This window comes from Cyprinodon tularosa, unplaced genomic scaffold, assembly GCF_016077235.1.
Source record: "Cyprinodon tularosa strain WSP-4 unplaced genomic scaffold, ASM1607723v1 ctg453, whole genome shotgun sequence".
Classification (NCBI taxonomy): Eukaryota; Metazoa; Chordata; class Actinopteri; order Cyprinodontiformes; family Cyprinodontidae; genus Cyprinodon; species Cyprinodon tularosa.
This window is the reverse complement of record NW_024039178.1, coordinates 580,503-593,333: the sequence shown is the minus strand read 5'-3', so window position 1 is coordinate 593,333 and position 12,831 is coordinate 580,503. Positions and strand designations below refer to the sequence as shown.

The window sequence follows — 12,831 nt, the reverse complement described above, 5'->3', positions numbered from 1 at the left end:
GAAGAAGCGAGCCCAGAGCAACCTCTGTGGTCTGAGTAAGATTGCAATTATGTGAAATCTGTTGTCATGTCTCATGGATATTTAATATACATTATGAAGTGTTCTTTGAAGTGTTTGCTCAGAGTGATGTCTTTGCAGGAAAGAATCAGGGAAGAGAAAGCTTAACTCTTTATACGGCACTAAGTGAAATACTTGGAGAATCTAAATTTCAGGTCAAGTGTTATTGGAGGACAGGACAAGACCTTATTACTTTTGTAACATTAAAAAAAAATATGTATACTTTGATGGTAAAAATGAAGTTCAATGTTATAACAAGAAATGGCAATTTGCCCTGATATATTAGGAAAAATAACAAAAGTCCTTCTATAAGAAATTAATGAAAAGCATTCACTGAGTGGAAGACTTTTTTTTATTTGCTACACATAGCCTTAGAGCAGGGGGATTTCCAGGCCAAGGACCCCCAAACTGATGGTGAGATGGAGCGGGGACCCCCTAATTTTATATATATTGTATAAAACTGTGTTATATCAAACTGGTCCTATAGTCACTCTATTCCAGATGGGGTAATGTTCTGATTCCGATTCCTGGTTGATGGGACAGGTGTTGTGAATGAAACGGTGCCCAGCTTGAAAGAGCTCCTGTGTGTCACTGAATGTGTGCATTGATGAATGAAATACATCTTCTGTGTCATTTATCAGTTTACTACACTGTGTTTACGTTCATGTTAATGTGGATTTAAAGACATTTCAATTAGTGGAAAAAATTGCAGTCCAATCTACCAGAATTTTAGCAACCCCCATGCAGTACCTCCATGGACCCCCTAGGAGTCGCGGACCCCCTGTTGAAGACCTCCGCCTTAGAGCATTATTGCCAATAAAACCACTTAAATATCTCACCTTTTTAACTTAGTTTATTGTTTTTAAGGTTTCAATTGGCTTTTTATTTTTTTTTTTCTTAATTTGTTAACTTTTTTCACTTAATTTATAGTAGGTAATATATAATTCATGAGGTCATCTAATTGTTAAAACGCTGAAATAACATGTTTAACAGCCAGGTAGCATTATCTTTACTGGATGATGGGATATAAATATCTTTGTAGACTTCTCTGACGGATAGGGACTCCATTTGTAAAGGGTATGCAAGTGATTAAAACGGTAACTTGCCCTAAAGAGGGTTAAAGATGTAAACACAGAGCTTTACTTTACAGACCTAAAAGAATCTGGTTTGTTGTTTCTGAAGATGATTTCATGATTTCAAACTTCATTTGTCAAGATTCACTTATTCTGATTATTTTTTACTATTCATAAAGACCTATTTCTTCTCCAGACAAGATGGAGAGCCAGACAGAACCAGCCTTATTGGACCCTGGTGTCCAAACCTCTCATGGGATCAGTTTGCTTCCTGGATATTTATTCGAGCCTTGCCTTCAGGAACCTGACCAAAAATGTCTGCTTAAAATGTTGATGATGATGTAGCTTCATCATCAGTTTAGTGAAGCTGTGAAGAACAAACAAAAACGTGAGCAACGTGAGCGTCCAGATGTTCTTAATCACAGGGCCTTTCCCAGGATCACGATGCTCATGAGGAAGAACATGATGAAGAAGAGCCACATGAAGAAGCGATCCATCACCTTGGCGACCTTCCTCCACTCTGAGATGCGGACCTGCGCCGTCCGCTGGTCTTGGTACGACATGGCGATGTACTCCACGTTCTTCAGCAGACGCTGGTGTTGGCACACACATTTGGTTCTCACCCAGATCTCCCTGCGGTTCTCCTCAACTGCACCTCCAACACCTTTCTTCTCCTCAACGTACGCTCCTCTTCTTCCCTCATGGTCAATGTGGGAGTGCTCCTCTTCCTCCTCTCTCCTCCCAGTGGCCTCCTTCTCGTCAGAGTGGTCGACGGTGACGAACAGATCTTCCTTCCAGACAGTCTGCTTGGTCTCACCCTCCTCCACCCTTCCTCCCCATGCTTGGCCATTAACATCCCAATTTGCTCCTCTTCCGCCGCCTGAGTCCTGCTCGTCTGACTCCTCCTGAGATAATGGTTGTTTCCTGGATGAACTTCCAAGGCAGCTCTCTCCGACCTCGTTGACGCAGCAGATTTTAGCAAGGAACTTCAGGATTAGACACTCGGCCCATTTTGGGACCGGGCGGGCCTCAGGGCCGCAGTGGTGGATGTTCATGATGAAGATGGTGAGCGCTGTGGATGCAGTGACCATCGTCATGGTGGCGATGTAGTACTTCCCTGTTGAAACACAAACAGATCAGTGCTCTGCACTCTCATCGTGTCCCACTTAGTTGAGTTGGAAATCATCTGGACTGAACCTCTGGGTCAACTAGCAGGTAATATCAGTGATTGTGAAGGTCTGTGGGGTACCCCAAGGCCCTGCACCGGGACATTTCCTGTTCTCCTGTGTTTCTTCTTCCGGGGGTGGTTAGGTAATAAAAACTATTTTTACCCTATTTATGCTGATGACATTCCGCATAAATGTCATTATTTTATGCCTGCAGAGTTTTAAAAGGTGTCCAACAAACAAGGACCAAAGTGGGATGATCTAAGGCAACCCAATAATAAATGGTTTATCTGAAAGAGACAGGAGGTTCTGACCGATGAGTGGGACGCTCTCAGACGGTGGCATGCTCTCAGCCACCAGCAGCTGGAACACGGTGAGCGCCAGCAGCACCGTCACACCCAGAGAAACCTTCTCTCCAGAGTCCGCCGGCAGGTAGAAGCCCAGTGGAGCCAGGAAGGAGATCATCATGCAGGGGATGAGGAGGTTGAAGATGTAGAAGGAGGCACGTCTCTTCAAGTGGAGCGTGAAGGTGATGTCTGGGTACGGGTCTGAGCAGCAGCCGTACAGGATGACATTCTTCTTGGCTGGCATTCCCAGAACCTGCTCAGAGAGAAGTTTGGATCAGGAAAACCCAACCACAGAAGACAAGCTGCTGAGGTCACCTCTTACCTCCCACTCTACGTTTGGGACAAAATCAGCCAGATCAGCACTGTCCAAGGCATTGGAGAGGTCCATCTGGTTCCCATTATGAGTCCAGGAGCCGAAGGTCAGGTGGCACTGTTGCACATCGAAGGGGAAGAAGGCCACATCTACCGAGCAAGAACTCTTGGTGATGGCCGGTTGGTCCCATGTCACCTGTCCATCATTACGGAGGACGACGTTGGTCTCCATGGAGCTGGAGAACTCATCGTCTGCGCTGCAAAACAGAAAGAGAAAACATTTTTTAATCTGCAGAAGAAGTGAGCACCTCTGACAGGAAGCTTTGTGTACCTGTTATAGAGGACGATGTCAGGCCTCCAGACATAGCTGCTAGGTATCCGGATGGCGTCCAGGCCATCGTAGTCCTCCTTCCTCCAGATCAGGAAGGCGTCCATCCACACCTGGCGGACCCACAGGTAGGTGCTGAGGATCTGGTTCCTTTCATCCTGATAAGACCAAACAGATGAGGACCTGAGAGTCCACAGCGTAATCAGACATCTGCAAGTCTGGTTACCATGTCGATGATCTGGGACAGGGTGATCTGCAGGGTCACGTTGATGATGTGGTCCGTGTCCTCCACCGGCCGCAGAGCATTGGTGTAGTTGGAGAAAAGGTCATTCAGAAGCTTCTGAGCAAAGCGGCCGTGAGCACAAAAGCAACCTGAGAAGAAAAGAGCAGATGTGGATCAATCTGGTTTTTATCCACCTAAAACAAGCCTTAGGTCTCTGTCGCTGCTCTGCAGTAGTGAAAATTAGGCTTTTGATCTGTTTTCAGAGCTCAGTGTTAAGCTTCTAAGATCGCATGAATAAAACTAGAACTAGCCATAAGAGAGACATGAGATTTTCCCCTCAGTAGATCAGGTTCTTCCCAAAACTTCTCAAGCCTTCAGAGCTTGTAGAGGAACAAACATTGGGAGGAGAAAGGAGGCATTTAGTGAGAAGCTGGATGAAACAGAGAGTAGAGATGAATAATCCAGGTCTAGAAAGTAAAGAGCCTGTACAGAGATTTGTTACAACCGTTAAATGGCTCTGCAGAGAGAGCCGATTGGCTGATCCACCGCCTGAACAATTAGAGGCTATGAGAATCATCTAATTGTTAATATGAGATTAGATCATCCTTATCATCACCATCATAATAATCATCATTGTTGTGGGAGATTGGATGTAAAAGATTCAGGAACATTTTTCTAAATAAAGTCCAATAATCTCCACAGAGGAAGCTGGAAATGAGCAGAATCTGTATCTTCTGGTTGTTGCTGTTGGGTTCCTGCCATCTCCTCCCTGGTTCTGGTGGAGCTGGGAGAGCTTCTGGTTCTGAAAGTAGAGAGCAGAGAGCTCCCTGTCCCACTGCGATTGATCTTTGAACTAATCTACCTTCAGCTCCTCTGTTTTCCTCCACCAGCTGCTCCACCTGACAGCTCGTTATTCCAGCAGCCAATCAAAGGAGTCCACAACATTGTACAAACGGAACAGAAATACCTCAAACACGGAGGAAAGAGAACCAGAACTGGATCAGAACCTTGATGGCGAAACAGAACTATAACTGCATCAGAACCACAGTGAGGAAACAGAACCATTACTGAATCAGAACAAAAACTGGACCAAAACAATAACTGGATCAGAACCATGATGAGGAAACAGAACCATTGCTGGATCAGAATCATAACTGGATCAGAACAATAACTGGATCAGAACAGTAACTGGATCAGAACCATAACTGAATCAGAACCATGATGAGGAAACAGAACCATTACTGAATCAGAACAAAAACTGGACCAAAACAATAACTGGATCAGAACCATGATGAGGAAACAGAACCATTGCTGGATCAGAATCATAACTGGATCAGAACAATAACTGGATCAGAACAGTAACTGGATCAGAACCATAACTGAATCAGAACCATGATGAGGAAACAAAACCATTACTGGATCAGAACCATGATGAGGAAACAGAACCATTGCTGGATCAGAATCATAACTGGATCAGAACAATAACTGGATCAGAACAGTAACTGGATCAGAACCATAACTGAATCAGAACCATGATGAGGAAACAAAACCATTACTGGATCAGAACCATGATGAGGATACAGAACCATTACTGGATCAGAACCATGATGAGGAAACAGTACCATTACTGGATCAGAACCATGATGAGGATACAGAACCATTACTGGATCAGAACCATGATGAGGAAACAGTACCATTACTGGATCAGAACCATGATGAGGATACAGAACCATTACTGGATCAGAACCATGATGAGGAAACAGTACCATTACTGGATCAGAACCATGATGAGGATACAGAACCATTACTGGATCAGAACCATGATGAGGAAACAGTACCATTACTGGATCAGAACCATGATGAGGAAACAAAACCATTACTGGATCAGAACCATGATGAGGATACAGAACCATTACTGGATCAGAACCATGATGAGGAAACAGTACCATTACTGGATCAGAACCATGATGAGGATACAGAACCATTACTGGATCAGAACCATGATGAGGAAACAGTACCATTACTGGATCAGAACCATGATGAGGATACAGAACCATTACTGGATCAGAACCATGATGAGGAAACAGTACCATTACTGGATCAGAACCATGATGAGGATACAGAACCATTACTGGATCAGAACCATGATGAGGAAACAGTACCATTACTGGATCAGAACCATAACTGGATCAAAACCATGATGAGGAAACAGAACCATTACTGAATCAGAACAAAAACTGGACCAAAACAATAACTGGATCAGAACCATGATGAGGAAACAGAACCATTGCTGGATCAGAATCATAACTGGATCAGAACAATAACTGGATCAGAACAGTAACTGGATCAGAACCATAACTGAATCAGAACCATGATGAGGAAACAAAACCATTACTGGATCAGAACCATGATGAGGATACAGAACCATTACTGGATCAGAATCATAACTGGATCAGAACAGTAACTGGATCAGAACCATAACTGAATCAGAACCATGATGAGGAAACAAAACCATTACTGGATCAGAACCATGATGAGGATACAGAACCATTACTGGATCAGAACCATGATGAGGAAACAGTACCATTACTGGATCAGAACCATGATGAGGATACAGAACCATTACTGGATCAGAACCATGATGAGGAAACAGTACCATTACTGGATCAGAACCATGATGAGGATACAGAACCATTACTGGATCAGAACCATGATGAGGAAACAGTACCATTACTGGATCAGAACCATAACTGGATCAAAACCATGATGAGGAAACAGAACCATTACTGGATCAGAACAAAAACTAGACCAAAACAATAACTGGATCAGAACCATGGTGATGCTGTATCAGCCTCAGATAGTTGATGCTGAGGATTCAACAATCATTTAATCGTCATGACAACCTTTCCAATAATCTGATTGGTTCCTTTTCCTCCATCAATTTCAGCAGAACAAGAGAACAGCGTTGCCCCCAGCAACAGGGTCACCCTCCCAACTAAGGTCAGAGTTTCTCAGCAGCTCAGGATCAACCCAACAGGAAGCTCTGACGATCTCTGGAGGAACGTTTCTGATGAGGTTAAATGATTCTTCCATATTTACTTCTTCAAACACGAAGCGTCGGATTAAAAGCTTTTGTCCTTTTCTGATCCGTTTCTTCCAGTTAATCCTCCGCACATCCTGCTGCTGCTGCTGCTGCTGCTGCTGCTCATCTCCCTCCTCAATTAACCTGCTGATCTCTCTCTCATTCCATAACATCTTCAGAGTGGCGGATTCAGAAGGCCTCTAAATCCCGTCGGTCCAGTCCATGATGAGCAGACCGCTGGTTCTGCTTAAAGCTCTGGAACCCGGTTCTCAGTGGGGGGAATATCCATAAACATGTCTGCACCTGAGAGTGTTTGTCCTTCAAACTCCAACATCAGTCCTTTATGATGTTCTTTATCATGAATACATTTAGGAAGCGGCCAAACAGGATTGGTTTAAATCATAGAAAATCTTCTGTTCGGTTTGCCTGTTATTCTTAAAGGAATAGTACACCCAAAACATGATTAGCCTTCATTTTCTACTCACCCCCATGCTGAACAACACTCTGGAGTACTTTTTTGATATCTCAAATGCATCTGGAGATCTGGGAGGCTTCTTGCTGTCTGCTGACATTCAAATAATGGAGGTCTATGGCGACCGAGGCAGAAAGGTCCATAAAAGTCCACAAAAAACGTGTCAATATTCCTCCATACTGCTCGTCCAATGTATTCCAAGTGTCCTAAGTGGGTAGCATCCAGAATTTACTCGAAACGAAGTCATTTAGAATGTTTTTAGAGCATAAACAGTAGAGTATAGGATTTCCTAAAAGTGCGTTCACGACGCTACAGAAGCCGCGGCAGACCAAACCAGATGAAAGTGCGCATTCAGCTCGGCAAAGAACTCATGCTCTTCCTCAACACTGAAGTCCTCAGACATTTTTCTTTCGTTGTTTCTTTCTTTGCACAGGTAAACAGCACATTTCTTCTTCTACGCTTGCATTATCGGCAGAGCAGACGCTGAATGCGCACTTTCATCTGGTTTGGTCTGCTGCAGTTTCCGTAGGCTTGTGAACTCGCAGGCGTGCGCTTTTAGGAAATCCTATACACTACTGTTTATGCTCTAAAAACATTCTAAATGACTTTGTTTCGAGTAAATTATGGACCCTACCAACTCAGGACACTTGGAATACATTGGACGAGCAGTATGGAGGAATATTGACACGTTTTTTGTGGACTTTTATGGACCTTTCTGTCTCGGTCACCATAGACCTCCATTATTTGAATGTCAGCAGACAGCAAGAGGCCTCCCAGATCTCCAGATGCATTTGAGATATCAAAAAAGTACTCCAGAGTGTTGTTCAGCATGGAGGTGAGTAGAAAATGAAGGCTAATCATGTTTTGGGTGTACTATTCCTTTAAAGAGAGGAGTCCAATCCCTGGTTCAATAAACTCCAGCTCTAATTAGATTCTTTACTCAGATTAAACGTTTCAATTTTTAATGTTTCAATTGTTTCATCAGTCTGCACTGCAAAAAATGAAAACTCAATAAGTAATTTTTTCTTAAAATAAAGGCATTTTTTCTTGAATTTAGGAGGTAAGTGAAACACTTTCCCAATGGAACCAGACAATTTAAACTATTTTAAAATAAGAAAAAGTAATTGTATTGTCTTATTTCAAAAGCATATTATCTAATTTTCTTATTAAAAGAGTAAAAATACAAATTTCATTGGCAAATCATCTAAAAATAGGGCTAAATACGTTTAATTTAAGAATGTTTTACTTCTTTCTACATTGTTTTTGCAGTGTGATATAAAGAGGTCTGAAATAAAGATACTAGAAACAATTATTCATCTCTGTAATTAAGCTCTGTAATCATAACAGATTTATTTGATGTATATTATACACAGATGGTGGAGTGAAAGTTTAGAACGAGTCTGTTGGACAAACTGAAGCTGCAGCTGACGTTCCTCCCACAGAAAGTCCAATCTGGTCCGAGCTGCATGAAACCCTGCAGGTGATAAATCAGAACCAGCTGGATCTGTTCTGTCTCCCTCAGAAAACACTGCAGCCCAGTGACCATATAAGTAAGAAGGGAAACGGTGCGGGTTCATTAATCAGGAAGGAAATCCATGAAGAGCTGAAGGTTCAGCTGCAGAACAGCCTGAACCTTTCAGAGGACAGAGGTTCTGACTGACTCGGCTTTGGTCCAAAGTTGGTGCTTCCTAGTAAATGATGCTCGGGTATATTTTAGACCTGCAGCTTAGCTGAGACACAGGTTTTTAATTCATTTTTAACAATAGAACTGTTCTAAGTCACCGGTTCTGTTCTGGTCCTGTTTCAGAACCGGTTCTAATCTCTGCATCAACAGCTGCAGCGGCGTCGATGCTCCTCTGCTGCAGACAGACCCCTCCCTCCTCTGTTTGCCTGCAGATGGGCTGAACCAGAACCCTAAGAAGGTGTTGGACCAGAATTATTCTGTTACTTAATTAGTTATTAAGTTAATGATGGATGGAGAGATGTTCTTCATAGTCTGTTATCTTCTGAGAACATCTGTTCCAGGCCGGTGTTGATGAGGACATCGTGTGCAGCAGCACCTTTTGCTCAGACCGGACCGGGCCGGATCCATGTTTCCTCCCAGCTCTCAGTGTTCTGATCCTTATGACTGATGAACAGGAGAGTCTGATTCTTCCTCATATGGTGATCTAGTGAAACGGTTCTGCTGCGACGGACTGAACCCAAACCCGGAGCCAAGGTTCTCATCTTAGAGTCACAAAAAAGTCTTGAGTCTTTCCATTTGTAGCCGAGATCTGGTTGTTAAGCAAATCATTTGGTCAAACATGTATTTTTATCACAGGAATTATAAATATTCATTAATGTTTAGAGATGCTTTATCTGGCCTGAAGAACAGAAACAGAAGCCAGATCAACGCTGTCCAAACAGAAGTGCAGAAATGAACCCAGAAGGTCTGACTGACACTCTTTGCTTCTCTTGTCCAGCTGCTGTTTTTTGTCTAAATTCAATAAAATATCTCATGTTTATAGAGGATGTTTTGTTAAGAGAACAACATAAAAAAACTACCTGCATTTCCCATAAATATTAAGATTAAACAAAGCAAAGATTTTCATCCTTGTCATCCAAACAGATTCAACAAGTTAGACCCAGTCAGGGTTGGACACTGGACTGGTTCTGTTGAGATGATGGGTGGGCCCTCATGGGATGTGGAGACACTGTTCCTCAGGGGGCTTAGAGATGCTGTTCCTCAGGGGACATGTTGACACTGTCTCTTATAAGACCTGGAAACGCTGTCCCTCAGCGAGCGTGTTTTCTCTGTCCCTCATGGTGTGTGGAGTTACTGTCCCTGAGAGGACATGGAGATGCTCTCCCTCAGGGGCATTGAAGATACTGTCCCTCAGCAGATGTGGAGATGCTGTCCTTCAGGGGGCTTGGAGACACTTTCCCTCAGTGGATGTGAGACACTCTCCCTCAGGGGGCTTAGAGACACTGTCCTTCATTGTCCCTGGGTCTAGGGGGACCAGAACGGCTCCAACTCTCATCTAAACACAGCTGAAGATGAGGAGTTGTAGAAATATGTTGTAATCTTTGCTCCTGTAGTCTGTTTGTCTGATGACACCGGTGCATAGCTTGATGTTCGTTGCTGCCAGCTCTTCGTGTCTCAGCTTTCATATAATCTCTACCTGCTCCGCCACAACCTGACAATGAATGGGAAGAAAAACAAGATGGTAGTTGCGCCAATACGGCACTGGGACTGGAGCTATGACCAGGGGGGGATTTACCATTAGGCAATACTAGGCAGTTGGCTAGGGCCCCAAGTTCCTGGGAGCCCCATAAAGCTCTGTTTACCTGTATGGTTAATACAACTGTTCCTTGCTTGTGCACATTAATTATGTTTTATTCTGTTTGTATACTAATAAGTATTTTACACTCGTTTTTTTTTTCCTATTTTATAATCTTATTGTATTTTATGATTGTGTACAGCACTTTGGTCCGGTGCATAAAGTGCTTCATAAATAAAGTTGGTGTGGTATGGTACGGTAAAAAATACTTTAGCTAAAAAGCCATCAGAATGCTTCATGCAAAAAAAGCGCCTAGAGCCAAATCTATCAACTTTTTTCTGCTACTGGAGACTTTGGCGAAAACATAAAACCGAACTCTGCTCTCCAGAGCAAGTAGATTGGTAACCCCGCCTCTTGCTCTCCTCTATCTTGTCTGTTATCACGATTCATGCAGCTATTATTTCATTCAAACGAGAAATGGAGAACAGATAAGCAGATCATTGCTTGTCTAGTAAAAGGAAGGACTCAGTTATTTACTTTTGCCGTCAAGTTTTTGGAAGCACAGGAAGCAGCAATCGGCTAAGTGAGTTTAGTGCTTGGAAAAAATCCTGCATTCCTTTTGAGATGGCATAAAAAACCAGCTGAATACAAAACATAGAGAGTAAAACAATAAGAAAAAGGGACAAGAAGAGATGGACAAAACAGAACAAATGTATGTGTATTCATTAAAATGTTTATCTGTATAATGGGTCTGTTTTATGTGTTGTCTTCTCAATTCAGTGGGCTCCCTGTCTGTCTTTGCCTAGGGCCCCAAATTTCCTAAATCCGCCCCTGGCTACGACACGCAGGGATAAACTAGCAGCCTGTCTGATCTTTAAGGAGCAGATCAGCTGTTCAGGCCAGGGATGTCGACCTGCCTCGTCCACAGGAGAAATAAAAACAATAAGAACAAAATAACTGCAGCAGGAGAACACGTCTGATTTCAGAGCAGAGATGGAGCCTGGTTTGACTTTGGAACAGAAACAGAAAGAAATGGATCAACCCCGAACAAAGATAGCGATTTACCCTTAGAATAAAGAAACACATCCAAAGGTTCTTTAGATCATCATGGCTGCTGTCAGTATTAAAACATTAATATGATTTTATGTAAACAGTTCTTAATAACTGAAATATTAACACTGATAAGCAAAAACTAAAATAAAGATAGAGAGTCCTGGAAATGTCAGCTCCCTCCAAACCAACAGGTATGTCTGTTATTAATGAGGAACAACACGGTTAACAGTATTGCTCTGAACACTGGCAGCCCCTCCTAATCTGTCACTCAGGGCCGACTGGGATACGGAGGCTGAGGCCCCTGACTGAACTTTACCTGCGGCCCCTAAGTCTGCCACTGGCTGGGACCCTTGTCCATTTTACCCATAATGCCTCCTCCTGTCGTCCTGCATCTGTCATTAATCACTCACAGAAGTTCTGACTCTCATTCTCCATGTACAAATTACAGTTTATTGCTCTTGGGTCCAGTTCCCGTACAGAACCGGGCTTTGGTTCACTCTGCTCAGAAAAAGACTGAAAGCTTAATTATTTGGAGTCCAGACTGAGATCCGATGAAAGCCTCTTCAATCATTACTGTTTTCAATGTTTAATGTTTGCTGCTCTGGTCCCACAGTTGGTCTATGAAACGAACCAGTCGCACAGTGGCCCAAAAGGTCCAAATCTGGACTGAGCCAGAACCATACTATCGGTCACATCCTGATGGACACCTTCTGCTTCAAACCCGCCGTGAAGGTCACACTGAAATCAGGAAGCTCTGCTATGTGAAAAATCCAGGTCCAGAAGAGAAGGAGTGATCCATCAGAACCAGAACCAGACAGGAAATCAACTGCCTTCAGTTTATCTGATGGCAGTCATCTGCTCTGATGTTTCAGAAGATGGAGGTTAGGTAACAGAACCAGGTAGATGTTTGCTCAGCCACAAATTCTGCAAAAGTTCTGTTTGTAGTCCGAACTTTAGGATTTAGGTCAGAACCTGATCCAATTATTTCCTATTATGAAGCGGTTCTGGTTGGTTCTGTTACATTCTTACTGAAAAACTGCAGCAGAAGTGAATAGAACAGAAAAGCTCTGCATATCAGTCACCCCCCCACTCCACCCCTACAACAACACATTCATCAAATCAACATGATAGAATCTGAAGAAGAACCAGCTGAGATCCAGAGGTTTGAAGAATTTACAGATGGTTCTGGTCAGGCTATAGTTCAAATCAAACTGTTTTTGGAAAATCCTGTACCAATCTTACCTGGTAACAGAAGAAGTAGCAGGACGACTGAGGTTCTGCAGCGGAGCCCCATCCTGTTACTGACCCGATGAGCAAGCGGAGGTTCTGGCAGCACAATCCAACCTGAGCGGTGGAGAGAGGCTGAGGGGGAGGGGCTGGTGCTGATGGAGGTGTGAGCTTCTCTGCAGCGGTTTGGAGGTATGACGGGCACTTAGTGCTCCGATGGCTGAACACCAT

At 43.3% G+C, this 12,831-nt stretch overlaps 1 protein-coding gene across 1 annotated transcript; it reads right to left on the bottom strand.

Moving 5' to 3' along the window:
* LOC119793457 (neuronal acetylcholine receptor subunit alpha-10-like) lies at positions 1 to 12,831 on the bottom strand. The gene is given in 7 exon segments (XM_038300677.1): positions 1 to 2,247; positions 2,611 to 2,896; positions 2,966 to 3,212; positions 3,287 to 3,441; positions 3,510 to 3,655; positions 12,616 to 12,789; positions 12,792 to 12,831. Coding segments are annotated over 7 exon segments (1,746 nt in total). The 3' UTR covers positions 1 to 1,549.